At 36.8% G+C, this 19198-nt stretch overlaps 1 protein-coding gene across 1 annotated transcript in view; it reads right to left on the minus strand.

The window, feature by feature from the left end:
* TTC6 (tetratricopeptide repeat domain 6) overlaps window positions 1–19198 on the minus strand; it is a 259315-nt gene that overhangs the window by 73085 nt on the left and 167032 nt on the right. The window contains exons 15-16 of the mRNA XM_032242507.1: window positions 18499–18671; window positions 16787–16923 (exon numbers count right to left, since the gene is read on the minus strand). Coding sequence (XP_032098398.1) covers window positions 16787–16923; window positions 18499–18671 — 310 coding nt within the window. The remainder of the gene's footprint in view (window positions 1–16786; window positions 16924–18498; window positions 18672–19198) is intronic.

Here is a 19198-nt window from a genome sequence, read left to right on the forward strand (position 1 = left end):
AGAGTTTCAAAACATTTTGCCCTCTCAGCAAATGGCTATAAGCTGGGATAACTTTAGAAGTGAGGTATTCCAAACTTTCAAAGAGCAAAAATATCTAATAATAAAGGACATGTTTCTAAGATGAAACAATCCATTTTGAAAAAGTCAAATGCTGAAATCAAAATCTGACTAGAAAACTAGTGACCAATTTTACTATGAATATAGATTAAAAATATTAAAGAGAAAGAAAACTCAGTACAAATTTAAAATGTTCTACCCAAAAATATATAATGTCAAGAAGCATTTGTCCTTCAAAATAAGGAAGCCAAGAAAACTTCTAAGCAGGTCGACTAGTCACAGACAGAATAAACACCTGTCACTGAGGGACATGGATATCAGAAAGACTGGCAATCTCAGCAGATCTTCAGAGGAAATGCATTGAGAATGACAGAAGGAGGACAAAGATGACACACTGAAGTGAGATAAACCTAGGAACCCTGCATGGGTGGTGAGAGCAAGTTGCTCCTTTGCTGCTCAACTCACCCTTACCCTGTTATGAAAGCAACTTGCTCTCACCACAGACTTCTGGAATCCCGGCAGCAGTAGACCCCATAACCCCCATGGACACTTAAGCTGGCAGAGAGAGGTAGTGGGGCAAAATTCCAGATTATGCAAAGCCCAGAGGGTTTGGAGCTGGAAAGTCTGCAATGACACACAGCTAGTAATGCCCATTCCCCAAGGCCCGCCATGCTCCTCTGGGAGACTTTAGCCTTAGGGGGGTCATTGGACCTCAATAGACCAGGACAACCTTGCCCCAGAGATGATGCCAGTCCAACTTGAGTGCCCTCCCATGTCTGCTGGCCTCACCCAGGACCCCAGGTGGCCACACCAGCTAGGAAGCCTTAGATGCCCAACCAGGGTGCCTCCCAGGCATCCACATCATAACTTTTGCACTGTCAGACCATGCTTGACTATTGGAGAGCTCCAGCAGAGCAGCTCCAGATGACAGGCACCAGCTCACCTGCATCCTCACCCCACCAGGGCCTCCCCAACATTGCTTTCCTGGCACACAGTCATCAATGGCCACTCCCTCATCACTTTGCAGGTGGACATGCACATGGGCAGACTTCACCATCCCTTCCCCACTGATGTGCAATTGCATGTGCATCCCACCATGCCAATAGCTGCTGGCATTAGCACACTCTGCTGCCCTAACTGCTGGACCACCATTGCTGGTGCAGACACACACATGGAGATCAGTAGCCCCACCTCCTTCCCTGAACTGCCATTGCTGCCGGTGCAAATGCACACACAGAGACCACTAGCCCTACACCTGCAACTGCCACCCTAAGAACACAAAGAATACACACATGAAGGCCATAAGCCCAACACCCATCAGCACCTGAACCCTGCCACAAACACATTAATGGACACCAGTGTCCCTGTCACCCCCCACGCTGCCACCACAGTCATTGTGAATACCCACAGAGAGACTGACATCCCCCTGCCCACCAGCACACCATCCCAGCTGATAAGCATGCCCCCACCATGCTGCCACTGCTGCTGGCATGTGCAAAGGAGCACAGATCCTATTGCCACGACCCACTGAAGTACATTGGCTGGAACCATCAAAGTGTTGTGGCCAGTGGTCTGGGAACAACTTGGCCCCTCTAGCACAGCAGGTTCCCAACTCAAGGGGCCAGAAAACAAAGACAGAAATCTAATACTACTGCCCCAGAGTTAGAACATGCAGCCCAGGAGTGCTGAGCTGAGACTTAGGCCCCTATAATCTTCCAGAAAGAAAACCAGTCAACCATACCCACCTTATACCACAATCAAACCCCCCAAAACTACAAAGAAAATAAAAGCATTAAAAAAAAACTACACAAAGGACACAAATTTCAAAGACTGAAGGAACTTCAGCTTATAAAGATGAGAGAGAACCAGCACATCAAAAAGCTAATCTGCCATGAGCAAGTAGGCTTTATCCCTGAGATGCAAGGCTGTTTAAACATGAGCAAATCAATAAATGTGATTCATCACATAAACAGAACTAAAAACAAAAACCAGATGCAGAAAATGCTTTTCAATATAATTCAACAACCTTTATGTTAAAAAAAAAAAACCCTTTAAAAACTTGACATTGAAAGAACATACTTCAAAATAACAAGAGCTGTCTATGAAAAAACTACACCCAACATCAAACTGAATGTGCAAAAGCTGGTAGCATTCCCCTTGAAAACCAGAATAAGATAAGGATGCCCTCTCTCAGCACTCCTATTGACCATAGTACTGGAAGTCCTGGCCAGAGTAATCAGGCAAGAGAAAGAAAAGTAGGACTCCAAATTAGATGAAAAGAAATCAAACTATCCCTATTTGCAGATGATATGATTCTATACCTAGAAAACCCCCATAGTTTCTGCCCCAAATCTCATTAATCTGATCAACAACTTCAGCAAAGTTTCAGGATACAAAAATCAACGTACAGAAAACAGTATCATTCCCCTATATCAAGAATATCCAAACTGAAAGCCAAACCAAGAATGCAAACCCATTCACAATAGCCACAAAAAGAATACCTAGTAATATAGCTAACTAGGGAGGTGAAAGCTCTCTACAATGAGAATTACAAAACACCACTCAAAGAAATCAGAGATGACACAAACAAATGAAAAAAACATTTCATGCTCATGGATAGGAAGAATAAACATTGTTAAAATGGTCATACTGCCCAAAGCAATTTACAGATTCAATGCTATTTCTATCAAATTACCAATGACATTCTTCTCAGAATTAGAAAAAGCTATTTTAAAATTCAAATGGAACTATAAAAAGAGCCCAAAAAGCCAAAGCAATTCTAAGCCAAAGGAAAGAAGATGGAGGCATCACATAACCCATTTTCAAACTATCCTACAAGGTTACAACAACCAAAACAGCATGGTCCTGGTACAAAAGCAGACACATAAACCAATAGAACAGAATAAAAAGCCCAGAAATAATACCACACACCTAAAACCATCTAATGTTACACAAAGTTGACAAACACAAGCAATGGGGAAAGGACTCCCTATTTAATAAATGGTGCTGGGATGACTGGCTAGCATATGCAGAAGATTGAAACCAAACCCCTACCTAACACCATGCACAAATATCAACTCAAGATAAAGACTTAAATGCAAAACCTACAACTATAAAACCTAGTAAATACCATTCTGGACATAGGACCAAGCCAAGATTTCATGATGAAAATGCCAAAAGCAATTGCAACAAAAACAAAAGTTGACAAATGGGTCCTAATTAAAGAGCTTCTGCACAGCAAAAGACACTATCAGCAGAGTAAACAGACAACTTACAGAATGGGAGAAAATATTTTTAAACTGTGAATCTGTCAAAGGTCTAATATCCAGAATCTATAAGGAACTTAAATGAACAAACAAACAAAAATAGCATTAAAAAGTGGGCCAATGGCATGAACAGATACTTTACAAAAGAAGACATACATGTAGCCAATAAGCATATGAAAAAAATGCTCAACATCACTAATCATTAGAGAAATACAAATCAAAACAATGATATACCATCTCACACCAGTCAGAATGACTATTACTAAAATGTCAAAAACAATAGATACTGGTGAGGTTGCCAAGAAAAGGGAATGCTAATACACTGCTAGTGGGAATGTAAATCACTTAAGCCATTGTGGAAAGTAGTTTGATGGATTCTCAAATAACTCGAAGCAGAATTACTATTCAACCCAGCAATCCTGTCTTTGAATACATACCCAAAGAAAGAGAAATCATTGTACCATAAAGACACATGCATGCATATGTTCACTGAAGCACTTTTCACAATAGCAAAGACATAGAATCAATCTAAATTCCCATCAATGCCAGATTGAATAAAGAAAATGCAATACATAATACACTATGGAAAATGATGCAGCCATAAAAAAGAACAAAATCACATCCTTTGCAGTAACATGAATGAAGCTGGAGGATATTATTTAAAGCAAACTAATGCAGGAACAGAAAACCAAATACTGAATGTTCTCACTTATAAGTAGGAGCTAGATATTGAGAAAACATGAACTTAAACAAGGGAACAACAGACACAGTGTCCTACTTGAGAGTGGAGAGAGGAAGGGTAAGAAACAAAAAAACTATTTATTGGCTACTGTGCTTATCACCTTGGTGATGAAATAATTTGTACAACAAACCTCTGTGACACAAATTTATCTATATCATAAATGTGCATATGTACCTCAGAACCTAAAATAAATGTTAAAGAAAAGAAACAAAAATGGAATTAGAAAACCTATTAATATGAGCATCTTATATATAGATCACAGGAAAATTAAATTTTAAACAGGAATAAAAGTATACTCCCTTGAAATAATTAAAAAATAAATGGCTCAAAAATTATGACTATTATCTTTTAGCAGGGATTTTCATTAAATTCAAAAGATGAAGATTCCTATTATCACTAAAATTATTGTTAAGTTAAAGACAAGTGAATTTTTTTTAAAGAGTTGGGGGATTAGTGCTGAGCAAAAAATGGCAGAGTAGGGAATTCAAAACTCCATGCTTACACAAAAGTAATGAGTAAGTTGAAAAAAAAAAACACCTCAGAATCAATATTTTATGAAACTCTAAGGCCTATTTAATAACTTAAGACAACAGGGAAATGCTTAATGAAGGGGGGAAACTTGGGTTTTGGTAAAAGAGCAGCTCTATGATGTTCTAACTTACTCTCTTACAATCTCCTACCTCCCAGATCAGTGGTGGCCTTGAGAACATTTCTCATGCACCTTGCTCATATGAAAGAAAGCAATAAGAACACAATTATCAGTGAATTGTGATTGTGTATTCTCACCTGTCTGGTAGATCAGTGAAGGATCAGCTCAAGGTCTGCCTTTGTTTTGTCTGCGTCAGAGCTTTCACAGGGCTGAACTGTCATACTGAATGGTGTTTATCAAAAGGATTTAAAAGCAAATGTATTAACTGCTGCCACCTTGGCAATGGATAACAGTTGGGGAAAGCAATATACAAACTAAAAAGTATTGGAAGGAAGAAGCTGGGGAAGGAGATATCTGGGGAAATACAGGCTTTAAAAAGTTTCCGCATATCCCAGGAGTCCAGCAGGTCACATGAAAGCCCAGAGCTAGAAGCATGCACAGAAAAGATCTAAGAAGAACTTCTGGTGGATTCAGGATTCCTGCAAATGGGAAGTAAAAGCTAAGGCATTGAAGTTATAACTGCCTTGATAAGCACTGGAGAAGGGCCCCAACAACGTCAATTTGCAAGGACCAAAAGAGTGATTTGGTTTTGGTTTTGGTTTTGGTGTCAGGAGGTTAAGAAAAGCTCAATTAAATCACTACCTGACAACAGGGACTTCAGTGGGTACACATGACAAAAAGTACAGACTTCACAAAATCAGTTCAGAAAAGTCATGAAACAAATGACAAGCAGCAGCAATAGAAAGCCACTGGAAGGAGAATGAATATGATATCCCAAGTTGCCACATTATAATATTCAAAATATCTACTTTTCAACAAAAAAATTGCAAGTAATGCAAAGGAATAAGAAAGGACAGCTTATTCACAGGACAAAGAGAAATTAACAGAAACTGTCCCTGAGGGAGCCCAGACTTTGGACTTCCTATACAGACTTTAAATCAACCATCTTAAATCTGTTCATAGAGCTAAAGGAAACTGTGAACAAAGAACTAAAGAAAAAAATTGACATTGATAGGTATTGATTGATAAATAAACTATAAAATGGAAACAAATAGAAATTATGGAGTTGAAAAGTACAGTAACTGAAATGAAATGAAAAATTCACTAGAGGATTTCAACATCAGATTTGAGTGGGCAAAAGAAGACTCAGAGACCTTGGACACAGGTCAATTGAGATTATTCAATCTGAGAAGCAGAAAGGAAAAAGTTAAAGGAAAAAAAAAAACAGCCTAAGAGACTTATGGAACATGATCGAGCTTATCAACATATGCATATGTTGTGAATTCCAACAGGAAGAGAAAAAGAAAGGAGAATAACAATTTTTATAATGAACGATTGAAAACTTCCCAAATTCAATGAAAGAAATAAATGTATTAATCTAAGAAGTTCAAGGACTCGAATTAGAATGAATTAAAAGAGACTTACATAGAGGTACATTATGATCAATCTGTCAACAACCAAAGACAAAGAAAATCTTGGAGGGTGGTGTGGGAGAGAATGTTGAAAGCACTGAGAAAAGTGACTCGTCATATACAAGGGATCTGCAATAAGACTAACATCCAATTTCTCATTAGAAAGCACAGAGATCAGAAAGCAGTAGATAACATATTTAAAGTGCTTTAAAAAAAAAAAAGTCAAGCAAGAATTCTATACCTGGCAAACTAGCCTTTAAAAGAAGGAAAAATCAAAGCATTTCCAAGTAAATAAAACCTGAAGAAGTCCATTACCAGTAAACCTGTTTTACAAAAAAGGCTGAAAGGAGTCCCTACGGCTGACATGAAAGACACTAAACGGAAACTTGATGCCATACAAAGAAGTAAAGAACACCAATGAAAGTGACAAATAGGTAGATATAAAAACCAGTATTATAGTACTTTTGGTTTCTAATTACTATTTTTGTTCTATGTGACATAAAAGACAAATGCATAAGACAATAATTATAAGTCTATGTTACTGAGCATACAATGTATAAGGATGTAATTTGTGGTAAAATCCAGTGGCTCATGTCTGTAATCCCAGCACTTTAGGAGATCAAAGTGGGGGAAATGCTTGAGGCCAAACGTTTGAAACCAACCTGGGCTACAAATTTTTAATTTAAATTTTGTGCCTCTCTACAACAAAAAGAAATTAATTAGGTGTAGTGGTGTGCACCTGTAATCCTAGCTACTTGGGAGGCTGTGGCAGGAGGATCACTTGAGCCTAGGAGTTCAAGACTATAGAGAGCTGTGATTGCACCACTCTATTCCAGCCTGGGCCACAGAGTGAGATTCTGTCTCTAAAATAAATGTTTTAAATGTTTAAAAAGATGCGGTTTGTGACAATAACAACATGAAGTTGGGGACAAACATATAAAAGCAAAATTTTTGTAGACTATTAAAACTAAGTTGATACTAATTCAAACTACATTATTATAAACTAACATCTTATTTATTATTCCAAGGTAATCACTAATACAATAACTAAAAATTATGCACTAAAAGAAATGAGAAGGAAATCAAAATGGTAGAAAAAAAACAATTAAAAAAGAAGGCAATGATGGAGAAATTGAAAAACAAAAAACATATGATACATATAAAAAACAAATAGCAAAAGGGAGGAGATAGCCCTTCCTTAGCATTAATTTTATTAACTGTAAATAGGTTACATTGTCTCATTTAAAGGAAGATATTGGAAGAATGAATTTTTACAAACCATAATATAGCTACATGTTATCTAGAAAAAAAAAAACTCAATTCAGATCAAAAGATACAAAACAGTTGAAAGTAAAAGGATGGGAAAAGGTATTCTATACAAATATTAGCCAAAATAGAGTGGGAGTAGCTTTGCTCATATCAGACAAAATGGATTTTAAGGTGATAATTATTAAAGGGACAAAGAAAACCAGTAAATATTGATGAAAGAATTTATCAATCAGGAAGACATGACAATTATAAACACAGTCAAAAACAAAGCCCCAAAACATATGCAGCAAAGACTAATGGGATTGAAGGGAGACATAAACAATTCTATAATAGTTAGAGATTTCAATACCTCACTTTCAACTATGACTAGAACAACTAGACAGAAGTTCAACAATGAAACCAAGGACTTGAACAATAGTATAAGCTAACTGGACCTAATGTATACAGAACACTTCATCTAACAACAGCAGAGTACACATTTCTCTCAAGCACATTTGGAACATTTTTAGGGCAAAGCATATGTTAGTCCATACCGAAAGTCCCAGTACATTTTAAAGATGGATCATACAAAGTATATTTTTTTGACTCGAATGGAATAAAACTAGAAAACAAAAACAGAAAAAAATATGAGAAATTCACAGGTATGTGAAAATTAAATGGCAGATAGATCAATGGGGAAAATTACAAAGGAAATTAAAAAGCACTTTGAGACGAATGAAAAAAAAAATGCCAGAACTTAGGAGATGCAGCAAAGCAATGAGAAATGTATAACTATAAATTTATACATTAAATAAGAAGAAAGATCTCAAACTAGTTAACTTACTTTCTGCCTTAATAAGCCTAGAAAAATAAGAGAAAACTAAACCTAAAGCAAGCAGAAGGAAGGAAATAATAAAGATTAGAGCAAAGATAAATGAAATGGAAAATAGAAAAACAATAGAATCAACAAAGCCAAATGTTGGTGTTTTAGGAGATCAACAAAATTGACAATTCTTTAGCTAGACTGACCAAGAAGGAAAGACTCAAATTACTAAAATAAGAAAGTGGGGACATTGCTACTGCCTTTGGAGAAATAAAAAGTAGTAGTATATAAAAGAATGCTATGAAAAATTGTATGCTAGCCAATTAGAAGGACTTAGAAGAAATGAACAAATTCCTAGAAATATACAAACTTCCAAAACCAACTCAAGAAGAAATAGAAAGCCTGAATAGACCATATCAAATGAAGAAGTTGAATCAGTCATCAAAAAACAAACAAGCCCAGGACCAGAATGTGTCAACAGTAAATTCTACCAAATGCCTAAAGAATTAATACCAAGCCTTCTCAAAATCTCCCAACAAATAAAGAAGAAAATACTTCCTCATTCACTTTATTAAAGCAGCATTACCCTATTATTAAAGCCAGGCAAAGAGAACACAAACACATACCAATGTCTCTTACCAACATAGATGCAAAAATCATCAACAAAATATGAGCAAATTGAATGCAACAGCATATTAAAAGAAGGATACACTATGCTCAAGGAGAATTATCCTAGTAACACAAAGGTGGTTCAACACATATAAATAAATCAATGTAATATACCACATACATAGAATTTTTTTAAAAAAGCAAAACTACACAAGTGGCATTATATCAAACTAAAAAGCTTCTGCACAGCAAAGGAAACAGAGTGAAGAATCAATTTTCAGAATGGAAGAAAACCACTCAATTAAAAAAGAGGCAAAGGAGCTATGTAAATATTTCTTAAAAGAAAACATACAAACTAGCAACAGATATATGAAAAAAATGCTCAACATCATTTAGGGAATCAATAGGGAAACGTGAATTAAAAACAAACTGAGCTATCACCTCACACTATTATCAAAAGATGAAAGATAGCAAATTTGGTGAGGATGTTGAGAAAAGGGAACCCTTGTACACCATTGGTGGGATTTGAAATTAATTCGGCTATTATGAAAAACAGTATGGTGGTAGCTCAAAAACTAAAAATAGAGTTTAGTTTTTGAGGTACCATCTCAAAACTAACTTCATATGCTGACTTTATGGTCCAGCATTCCACTTCTGGGTATATATCCAAAGTATTTGAAATTGGTATGTGAAAGAGAGGTATGTACTCTACGTTTCTTATAGCATTATTCATAATAGCCAAGTTATGAAATCAAGCTAAGTGTCTAAAAATAGATGAATAAGCAAAGAAAATGTGGTATATATACACAATTAAATACTATTCAGCCTTAAAAAAAAAGAGGAAAATCCTATCATTTACAACAATACAAATTAACCTGGGAGAATTATGTTAAGCAAAATATGTGATACTACACTTTCCCATGGTTTTTGCAGTCCCCAGATCAGGAGAATCCTTTGTGTGCCTACACCACCAGGTCCCTGGGTTTCAAGCAAAAAAGTGGGTGGCTGTTTGGGCAGATACTGGGCTAGCTGCAGGAGTTCTTTTTCATACCTCAGTGGCAAAACCTGGAACCCCAATGAGACAGAACCGTTTGCTCCCCTGCAAAGGGAACTGAAGCCAGGGAGCCAAGTGGTCTCACTCAGCAGGTCCCACTCTCACAGAGCCCAGAAAGCTAAGAACCACTGACTTGAAATTCTCACTGCCAGCACAGCAGTCTAAAGTACAGCTGGGATGATCAAGCTTGGTGGAGGGAGGGACGTCCACCATTACAGAGGCCTGAGTAGGCAGTTTTCCCTTGATAGTGCGAAGGAGACCGGAAGGTTTGGACTGGGCAGAATTCACCACAGTGCAGTAAAGTGGATGTGGCCAGACTGCCTCTCTAGATTCCTCCTCATTTGGGCAGAGCATCTCTGAAAGAAAGGCAGCAGCCCTAGTTAGGGGCTTATAGACACAACTCCCATCTCCCTGGGACAGAGTACCAGACGGGACAGCTGTGGGTACAGCTTCAATGTACTTAAATGTTCCTGCCTGCCGGCTTTGAAGAGAGCAGCTGTTCCTGACAAGAAGGATTCTCTAAGCATAGCACTTGAGCTCCTCCTCAAGTGTGTCATTGACCCCTGGGCCTCCTGATTGGAGGTGACCTCCTGACCAGGGGTGACAAACACTTCACACAGGAGAGCTCTGACTGGAATCAGGCTGATGTCCCTCTGGAGAAAAGCTTCCTGAGGAAGGAGCAGGCAGCAAACTTTGCTGTTTTGCAGCCTTAACTGGTGATACCCAGGAAAACAGGGTCTGGAGTAGTCCTCCAGCAAACTGCAGCAGATCTGCTGAAGAGGGGCCTGACTCTTAGAAGAAAAACTAACAAACAGAAAGCATCAACATAAAAAAAAAAAACCCACACAAAAACCCCATCCAATGATCATCAGCCTCAGAAATCAAAAGTAGATAAACCATGAAGATGAGGAAGAACCAGTGCAAAAAAGCTGAAAATTCCAAACACCAGAATGCCTCTTCTCCAAAGATTTCAACTCCTTTCAGCAATGGGACAAAGCACGACAGAGAAGAAGATTGACGAACTGACAGAAGCAGGCTTCAGAAGGTGGGTAATAACAAATTCCTCTGAGATAAAGAAGCATGTTCTAACCCAGTGCAAGGAAGCTAAACACCTTGATAAAAGGTTACAGGAACTGTTAATTAGAATAACCACTTTAGAGAGGAACACAAATGACCTGATGGAGCTGAAAAACACAGGATAAGAACTTTGTGAAGCATACACAAGTATCAATAGTCAAATCAATCAAACAGAAGAAAGGATATCAGAGATTAAAGTTCAACTTACCAAAGTAAGGCGTGAAGACAAGATTAGAGAAAAAAGAATGAAAAGGAATGATAAAAGCTTCCATGAAATATGGGACTATGTGAAAAGACAAAACCTATGATTAATTGGTGTACCTGGAAGTGATAGGGAGAATGGAACCAAGTTGGAAAACACACTTCAGGATATTATCCAGGAGAATTTCTGCAACACAGCAAGACAGGCCAACATTTAAATGCAGGAAATACATAGAACACCACTAAGATACTCCTTGAGAAGAGCAACCCCAAGACACATAATCATCAGATTCTCCAAAGTTGAAATGAAGGAAAAAATGTTAAGGGCAGCCAGCAAGAAAGGTCAGGTTATCTGTAAAAGGGAAGCCCATCAGACTAACAGCAGATCTCTCTGCAGAAAGCCTACAAGCCAGAAGAGAGTGGGGGCCAATATTCACCATTCTTATAGAAAAGAATTTTCAACTGAGAATTTCATATTCAGCCAAACTAAGCTTCATAAGCAAAGGAGAAATAAAATCCTTTTCAGACAAGCAAATGATGATGGATTTTGTCACCACCAAGCCAGGCTTACAAGAGCTCCTGAAGGAAGCAGTAAATATGGAAGGAAAAACTGGTACCAGCCACTGCAAAAACACACCAAAATTTAAGACCAATGACTCTATAAAGAAGTTGCAACTAATGTACAAAATAACCAGCTAGCATCATGATGGCAGGATGAAATTCACACAAAACAATATTAACCTTAAGTGTAAATGAGCTAAATCCCCCAATTAAAAGACACAGACAGGCAAATTAAATAGTCAAGATCCATTGGTGTGCTGTATACAGGAGACCCACCTCACGTGCAAAGACACACAGAGGCTCAAAATAAAGAGATAGAGGAATATTTACCAAGCAAATAGAAAAAAAAAAAGCAAGCGTTGCAATACTAGTCTCTGATAAAACAGACTTTAAACCAACAAAGATCAAAAAAGACAAAGAAGAGCATTATATAATGGTAGCGGGATCAATGCAACAAGAAGAATAAACTATACTAAATATATATGCACCCAATACAGAAGCACCCAAATTCATAAAGCAAGTTCTTAGAGACCTACAAAGAGACTTAGATTCCCACACAATAATAGTAGGAGATTTTAACACTCTACTGTCAATATTAGACACATCAATGAGATCGAAAATTAACAAGGATATTCAGAACTTGAACTCAGCTCTGGACCAAGTAGACCTGATAGACATCTGGATAACTCTCCACCCCAAATCAACAGAATATACATTCTTTTCAGCACCACATTATACTTACTCTAAAAATGACCACATAAGTGGAAGTAAAACTCTTCTCAGCAAATGCAAAAGAACAGAAATCATAACAAACAGTATCTCAGACCACAGTGCAATCAAATTAGAACTCAGGAATAAGAAACTCACTCAAAACTGCACAACTACTTGGAAACTGAACAACTTGCTCCTGAATGACTACTGGGTACATAACAAAATAAAGGTAGAAATAAATAAGTTCTTTGAAATCAATCAGAACAAAGATAAAACATACCAGAATCTTTGGGACACAGCTAAAGCAGTGTTAAGAGGGAAATTTATAGCACTAAATGCCCACAAGAAAAACCAAGAAAGATTTAAAATGACACCCTAATATCACAATTAAAAGAACTAGAGAACTAAGAGCAAACAAATTTAAAAGTTAGCAGAAGACAAGAAATAACTAAGATCAGAGCAAAACTGAAGGAGACAGACATGAAAAACTCCTCGAAAAATCAATGAATCCAGCAGTTTTTTTTTTAAGATTAACAAAATAGACCTCTAGCTAGACTAATGAAGAAAAGAGAGAAGAATCAAATAGATACAATAAAAACTGAAAAAGGGGATATGACCACTGATCCCACAAAAATACAAGCTACCATCAGAGAATACTACAAACACCTCTATGCAAATAAACTAGAAAATCTAAAGGAAATGGATAAATTCCTGGACACATACACACTCCTAAGACTAAACCAGGAAGAAGTCAAATCCCTGAATAGACCAACAACAAGTTCTGAAACTGAGGCAGTAATTAATAGACTACCAGCCAATGAAAGCCCAGGACCAGATGGATGCACAGACAAATTCTACCAGAGGTACAAAGAGAAGCTGGCACCATGCCTTCTGAAACCATTCCAAACAACAGAAACAGAGGGACTCCTCCCTAACTCATTTTATGAGGCATCATGCTGATACCAAAACCTGACAGAGACACAGCAAAAAACGAAAATTTCAGGCCAATATCACTGATGAATATTAATGTGAAAATCCTTAATAAAATACTGGCAAACCAAATCCAGCAGCACATCAAAAAGCTTTTCCACCAAAATCAAGTCAGCTTCATCCCTACGATGCAAGGCTGGTTCAACATATGCAAATCAATAAACATAATCCATCACATAAACAGAATCAATGACAGAAACCACGATTATCTCAATAGATGTGGAAAAAGCCTTCAGTAAAATTCAACATTCCTGTATGCTAAAAACTCTCAGTAAACTAGGTATTAATGGAATATATCTCAAAATAATAAGAGCTATTTATGACAAACCGATAGCCAATATCAAGCCAAATGGACAAAAGCACATTTCCTTTGAAAACTGGTACAAGACAAAGATATCCTCTCTCACCACTCTCATCCAACACGGTGTTGGAAGTTCTGGCCAGGCAAATCAGGCAAGAGAAAAAAATTAAAGCGTATTAAAATAGGAAGACAGGAAGTCAAATTTTCTTTTCTTGCAGATGATATGATTGTATATTTAGAAAACTCCATTGTCTCAGCCCTAAAACTCCTGAAGCTGATAAGCAACTTCAGCAAAGTCTTAGGATACAAAATCAATGTACAAAAATTACAAGCATTCCTATACACTAATAATAGTCAAACAGATCCAAATCATGAGTGAACTCCCATTCACAATTGCTACAAAGAGAATAAAATACTTAGGAATACAGCTTACACGGGATGTGAAGGACCTCTTTGAGGAGAACTACAAACCACTGCTCAAGGAAATAAGAGAGGATACAAACAAATGGAAAAACATTCCATGCTCATGATAGGAAAAATCAGTATTATGAAAATGTCCATATTGCCCAAAGTAATTTATAGATTCAATACTATTCCCATCAAGCTACCAGTAACTTTCTTCACAGAATTAGAAAAAAACTACTTTAAATTTCATATGGAACCAAAAAAGAGCCTGTTTAGCCAAGACAATCCTTAAGCAAAAAGAACAAAGCTAGGGGCATCACACTACCTGACTTCAAACTATGCTACAAGCCTTCAGTAACCAAAACAGCATAGTACTGGTACCAAAATAGATATATAGACCAATGGAACAGAACAGAGGCCTCAGAAATAACACCACACATCTACGACCATCTGCTCTTCAACAAACCTGATAAAAACAACAATGGGGAAAGAAAACAGAAACTGCGTCCCTTCCTTACACCTTATGCAAAAATTAACTCAAGATGGCTTAAAGACTTAAATGTAATACCTAAAACTCTAAAAGAAAACCTAGGCAATACGATTCAGGACATAGGCATGGGCAAAGACTTCATGACTAAGACACCAAAAGCAATGGCAACAAAAGCCAAATGGACAAATGGGATCTAATTAAACTAAAGAGCTTCTGCACAGCAAAAGAAACTATCATAAGAGTGAAAAGGCAACCTACAGAATGGGAGAAAAGTTTTGCAATCTATTCAAGTGACAAAGGTCTAATATCCAGAATCTACAAGGAACTTAAACAAATTTACAAGAAAATAAACAACCCCATCAAAAAGTGGACAAAGAATGTGAACATACACTTCTCAAAAGAAGACATTTATGCGGCCAACAAACATATGAAAAAAGCTTATCATCACTGGTCACTAGAGAAATGCAAATCAAAACCACAGTCAGATACTATCTCATGCCAGTTAGAATGATGATCATTAAAAAGTCAGGAAACAGATGCTGATGAGGATATGTAGAAACAGCAACACTTTTACACTGTTGGTGGGAGTGTAAATTAGTTCAACCATTATGAAAGACAGTGTGGCAATTCCTCAAGGATCTACAATCATAAATATCATTTGACCCAGCAATCTCATTACTGGGTATATACCTAAAGGATTACAAATCATTCTACTATATAGACACGTATGTTTATTGCAGCACTATTTACAATAGCAAAGAGTTGGAACCAACCCAAAAGCCCATCAATGATAGACTGATAAAGAAAATGTGGCACATATGCACCATGGAATACTATGCAGCCCTAAAAAAGAACGTGTTTAGGCCAGGCACTGTGGCTCACACCTGTAATCCTAGTACTTGGGGAGGTCAAGGCAGGCAGATCACCTGAGGTCAGGAGCTCACAATCAGCCTGGCCAACATGGTGAAACCCCACCTCTACTAAAAATGCAAAAATCAGCCAGGTATGGTGGCAGATGTCTGTAATCCCAGCCACTTAGGAGGCTGAGGCAGGAGAATCGCTTGAATGCAGGAGGTGGAGGTTGCAGTGATCCAAGATCATGCCATTGCACTCCAGCCTGGGTGATGAGCAAAACTCCATGTCAAAAAAAAGAATAAGTTCATGTCCTTTGCAGGGACATGGATGAAGCTGGAAACCGTCATTCTCAGCAAACTAACACAGGAACAGAAAACCAAACACCTCATGTTCTCACTCATAAGTGGGAGTTGAACAATGAGAACACATGGACACGGAGAGGGGAAAATCACACACTGGGGCCTATTGGGGCATGGGGGTTAGGGGAAGGATAGCGTTAGGAGAAATACCTAATGTAGATGATGGGTTGATGGGTGCAGGAAACCACCATGGCACATGTATACCTATGTAACAACCCTGCACGTTCTGCACATGTATCTCAGAACTTAAAATAATATTTTAAAAATGATTTAATTATAAACTGCAAGTAAAAAGAAGAGTCAACATGAGTACATACATATTTTATACCAATTCAAAACAAATTTTCTATTAAAAGAAAAGCAACAAAATGAAAACTGTACTATGCACAAAGGAAAACTGCACTACGCACAAAGTTTAATATACAATACAATAAGATAGTATATCCCTTGAAGCCAGGAGTTCAAAAAAAAAGAAGAAGAAGAAAAATTAGCTGGCTGTGGCAGCACAGTCCTGTACTCTTAGCTATTTGGGAGGCAGAGGTGGGAGGATCGCATGAGCCCAGGAGGTCAAGTCTGCAGTGAGCCACTGCTGCGTCACTGCACCCTAGACAAGGTGATAGAGTGAGACTCAGTCTCTATAAATAAGTAAATAAAAGATACTACAAGAATCTGTATGAATAGTTTTCTGTGCAAAAAGTACAAAGGATATAAAGACGAGATGCAAGGTGGTAGGCAAGGCTTTAGAAATTGATAATATAACTAGTATTTAGGAAATGCAAATAAAACAATTTTAAATTGTCATTTACACCTGTTACCCACACCATTAGGGTGTAGGCAAGGATATTTCATTTCCTGAAGGCACTGAAAATTGATACATTGTTTTTAAAGAGCTGTCTGATATATTTCAAGCAATTTTCTTTTCTGAAAATGTATTTCAAATAATAATTTCAAAAATGACATCTAAAATCATTCTTACCTTGCTTGAGAATTTTGGTGATCTATATTTAACAAGGCCGTAAAATCCTGGATGGCTGCAAACCAGTTTTCATTTTCATAATAAAACAGCCCACGTTTCAATAATGCATCTGTTCTTTTGGGATCATAAAAAATACACTACAGAGACAGGGGGAGGTACATAAACATCACAAAATGAAAAAAAAAAACTAAGTATATAGTCACATCAGTGATCTAAAGCTGTGTTTTTAACTTCAGGTTAATAAAAGAAAATCACCTGAAGACGTCAAAATTTTCAGAACTGTATCTAAAGAGCATATCTTTAGGAGATATTTTTCCATCATCGAATTCTAGAGAGGCAATATTTTCTCAGAGATAAAAAAAAAAAAACAGCATATACAAGAAGCCCAAGTTCTGCCCTCTGAAATTTTTGCTGATAAAAACACATAAGTGAATTGTTCAGCTAGAGTGAAGTTCATTGGATCTATTACAGCATTTTATTCTAATTAAAGATTTAACATATTAGATTATAACAAGGCTGATTCAATCAAATAAAATATAGATTAATCTAGCCATTAAAATGGAGAAGAGAATTGAATTGGTATTGACATGCCTCATTCATTTTACATTGACATACAAAGTATTAGAGGGAACAGACTAAGTCATGTATCAGTTATAAAGCTCTTCACCTATTGTTAGTAGAAAAGAATTGAAGCAAAAAGGAGGTGAGCAAGTATTTTTAAAATAGAAAAAAACAAAAATCCTTAAGGTTTCAAAATTTGTTTGACCTCAGTGTGCTGCATTATTCTGTTTCTAAACTATTGGTGCAGGATAGTGGAAATGAAGAGAATAGATAATCTAACAATTTCAGCATCTTCAAAAGAGCTTTTTCATCATTTCTAGGCCAGAAGTTAACAAAACATATAATATTCTCCTCAAGCAGAAAAATGTTAAATGGATGTCATGGATTAATAAATAGGGAAGTTAGGAACATGGAAAATTAAATAACTTAAATAATTGCTTCTAAATTCTTAACTGCAGTGAGGACTAAGAATTTTGAGTTTAAAGTCAGGAGATCAGAGTTAGAATTGTACTGCAATCAGGGGAATACTTTGCCTTGACTACGGTTCAGGTGAAAGTTCGTTTCCTCAATTCTCTGACATCTTCTAAACGTAAGTTATTCTCCTATCATATTTATTTCCTTCATAGCACTTATCATAATTGGTACAATGTCTTAATATTATAATTTGTAACAGTGCCTTAGTAAATATTTGCAAGTGAGCAAATGAATAAATGAATAAATAAATAAATGAACCAGTTAGCCGTTTTTTCGAAAGCAGATAGGTTCCCTGCAGAAAAGAATCAGCTATTCAGTAGTTAAAACGTAGAAAATATTTTTCTTTAATGTTTAAAGGTAAGAAGCAATTTTTAAAGGCTTCTTTAATCACTGTATCATGGCTCCAGAGGAGACAGCTAGAAAAGCTGGGTCCCCCTAAGCATTATCTCAATGCCCAATTCTGATGTAAATTCATTCAGCCACCAATGTTTTAAAATAATTAACATAGTGCTACCATTAATTCCAGTAATGAAAACTCTAACTTCTAACCTATAATAAATTAATTTTGATTACATAATATATACAAAAAGACCTCCAAAAACTTGCTGTACTATTTGCATGAGAATATCATAATCTAAACAATATAAATGGCAAAAATTATATGAGATAAACCTTACTTTAGAAAAGTCATCAATGGCCAGTACTTTGTTTGTTATTTCATGCATCTCACCCCTCCTGAAATAGATATCAGCATCTGTGGGTCTGCATTTAATTGCCTGGGTATAGTTTAGAATTGCCAAAGTTACATCTTTTTTTCCTCTGTAAATTTCTGCCTTTGATAAATATGCCTCTAAAGAAGATTAAAAAGATAAAATTTGGTGTTATAATCCCTTCATTATGAAATTTTTAAAAGATTAATCCTTCTCCCTCTAAAAATGAAGTCAAAATAATTATTCTCTATTATGCCTTCTTAACTAATTTATTTTATTTCATTTTTTAGGCAGGATCTCCTTCTGTCACCCAGACTGGAGTGCAGTGGCACAATCATAGCTCACTGCAGCCTCAACCTCCAGGGCTCAAGCAATCCTCCCTCATCAGCCTCCTATGTAGCTGGGACTACAGATGCATGCCACCACACCCACCTAATTTTTGTATTTTTTTATACAGACAGGGGTTCATCATGTTGTCCAGGCTAGCCTTGAACTCCTGGACTCATGACATCCGCCAACCTCAGCCTCCCAAAGTGCTGGGATTACAGGTGTGAGGCACCATACCTAAGTCCATTTCATTTAATTTTTATATCAACAATGCCAAATTTGTTCTCAAAGGCTGGATAAATGCTCATTTGTTGTTAAAGTTACTTTCAATTTGAAATAA

The sequence above is a fragment of the Sapajus apella genome, unplaced genomic scaffold (genome assembly GCF_009761245.1).
Source record: "Sapajus apella isolate SASKATOON/1434 unplaced genomic scaffold, GSC_monkey_1.0 scaffold50, whole genome shotgun sequence".
Classification (NCBI taxonomy): domain Eukaryota; kingdom Metazoa; phylum Chordata; class Mammalia; order Primates; family Cebidae; genus Sapajus; species Sapajus apella.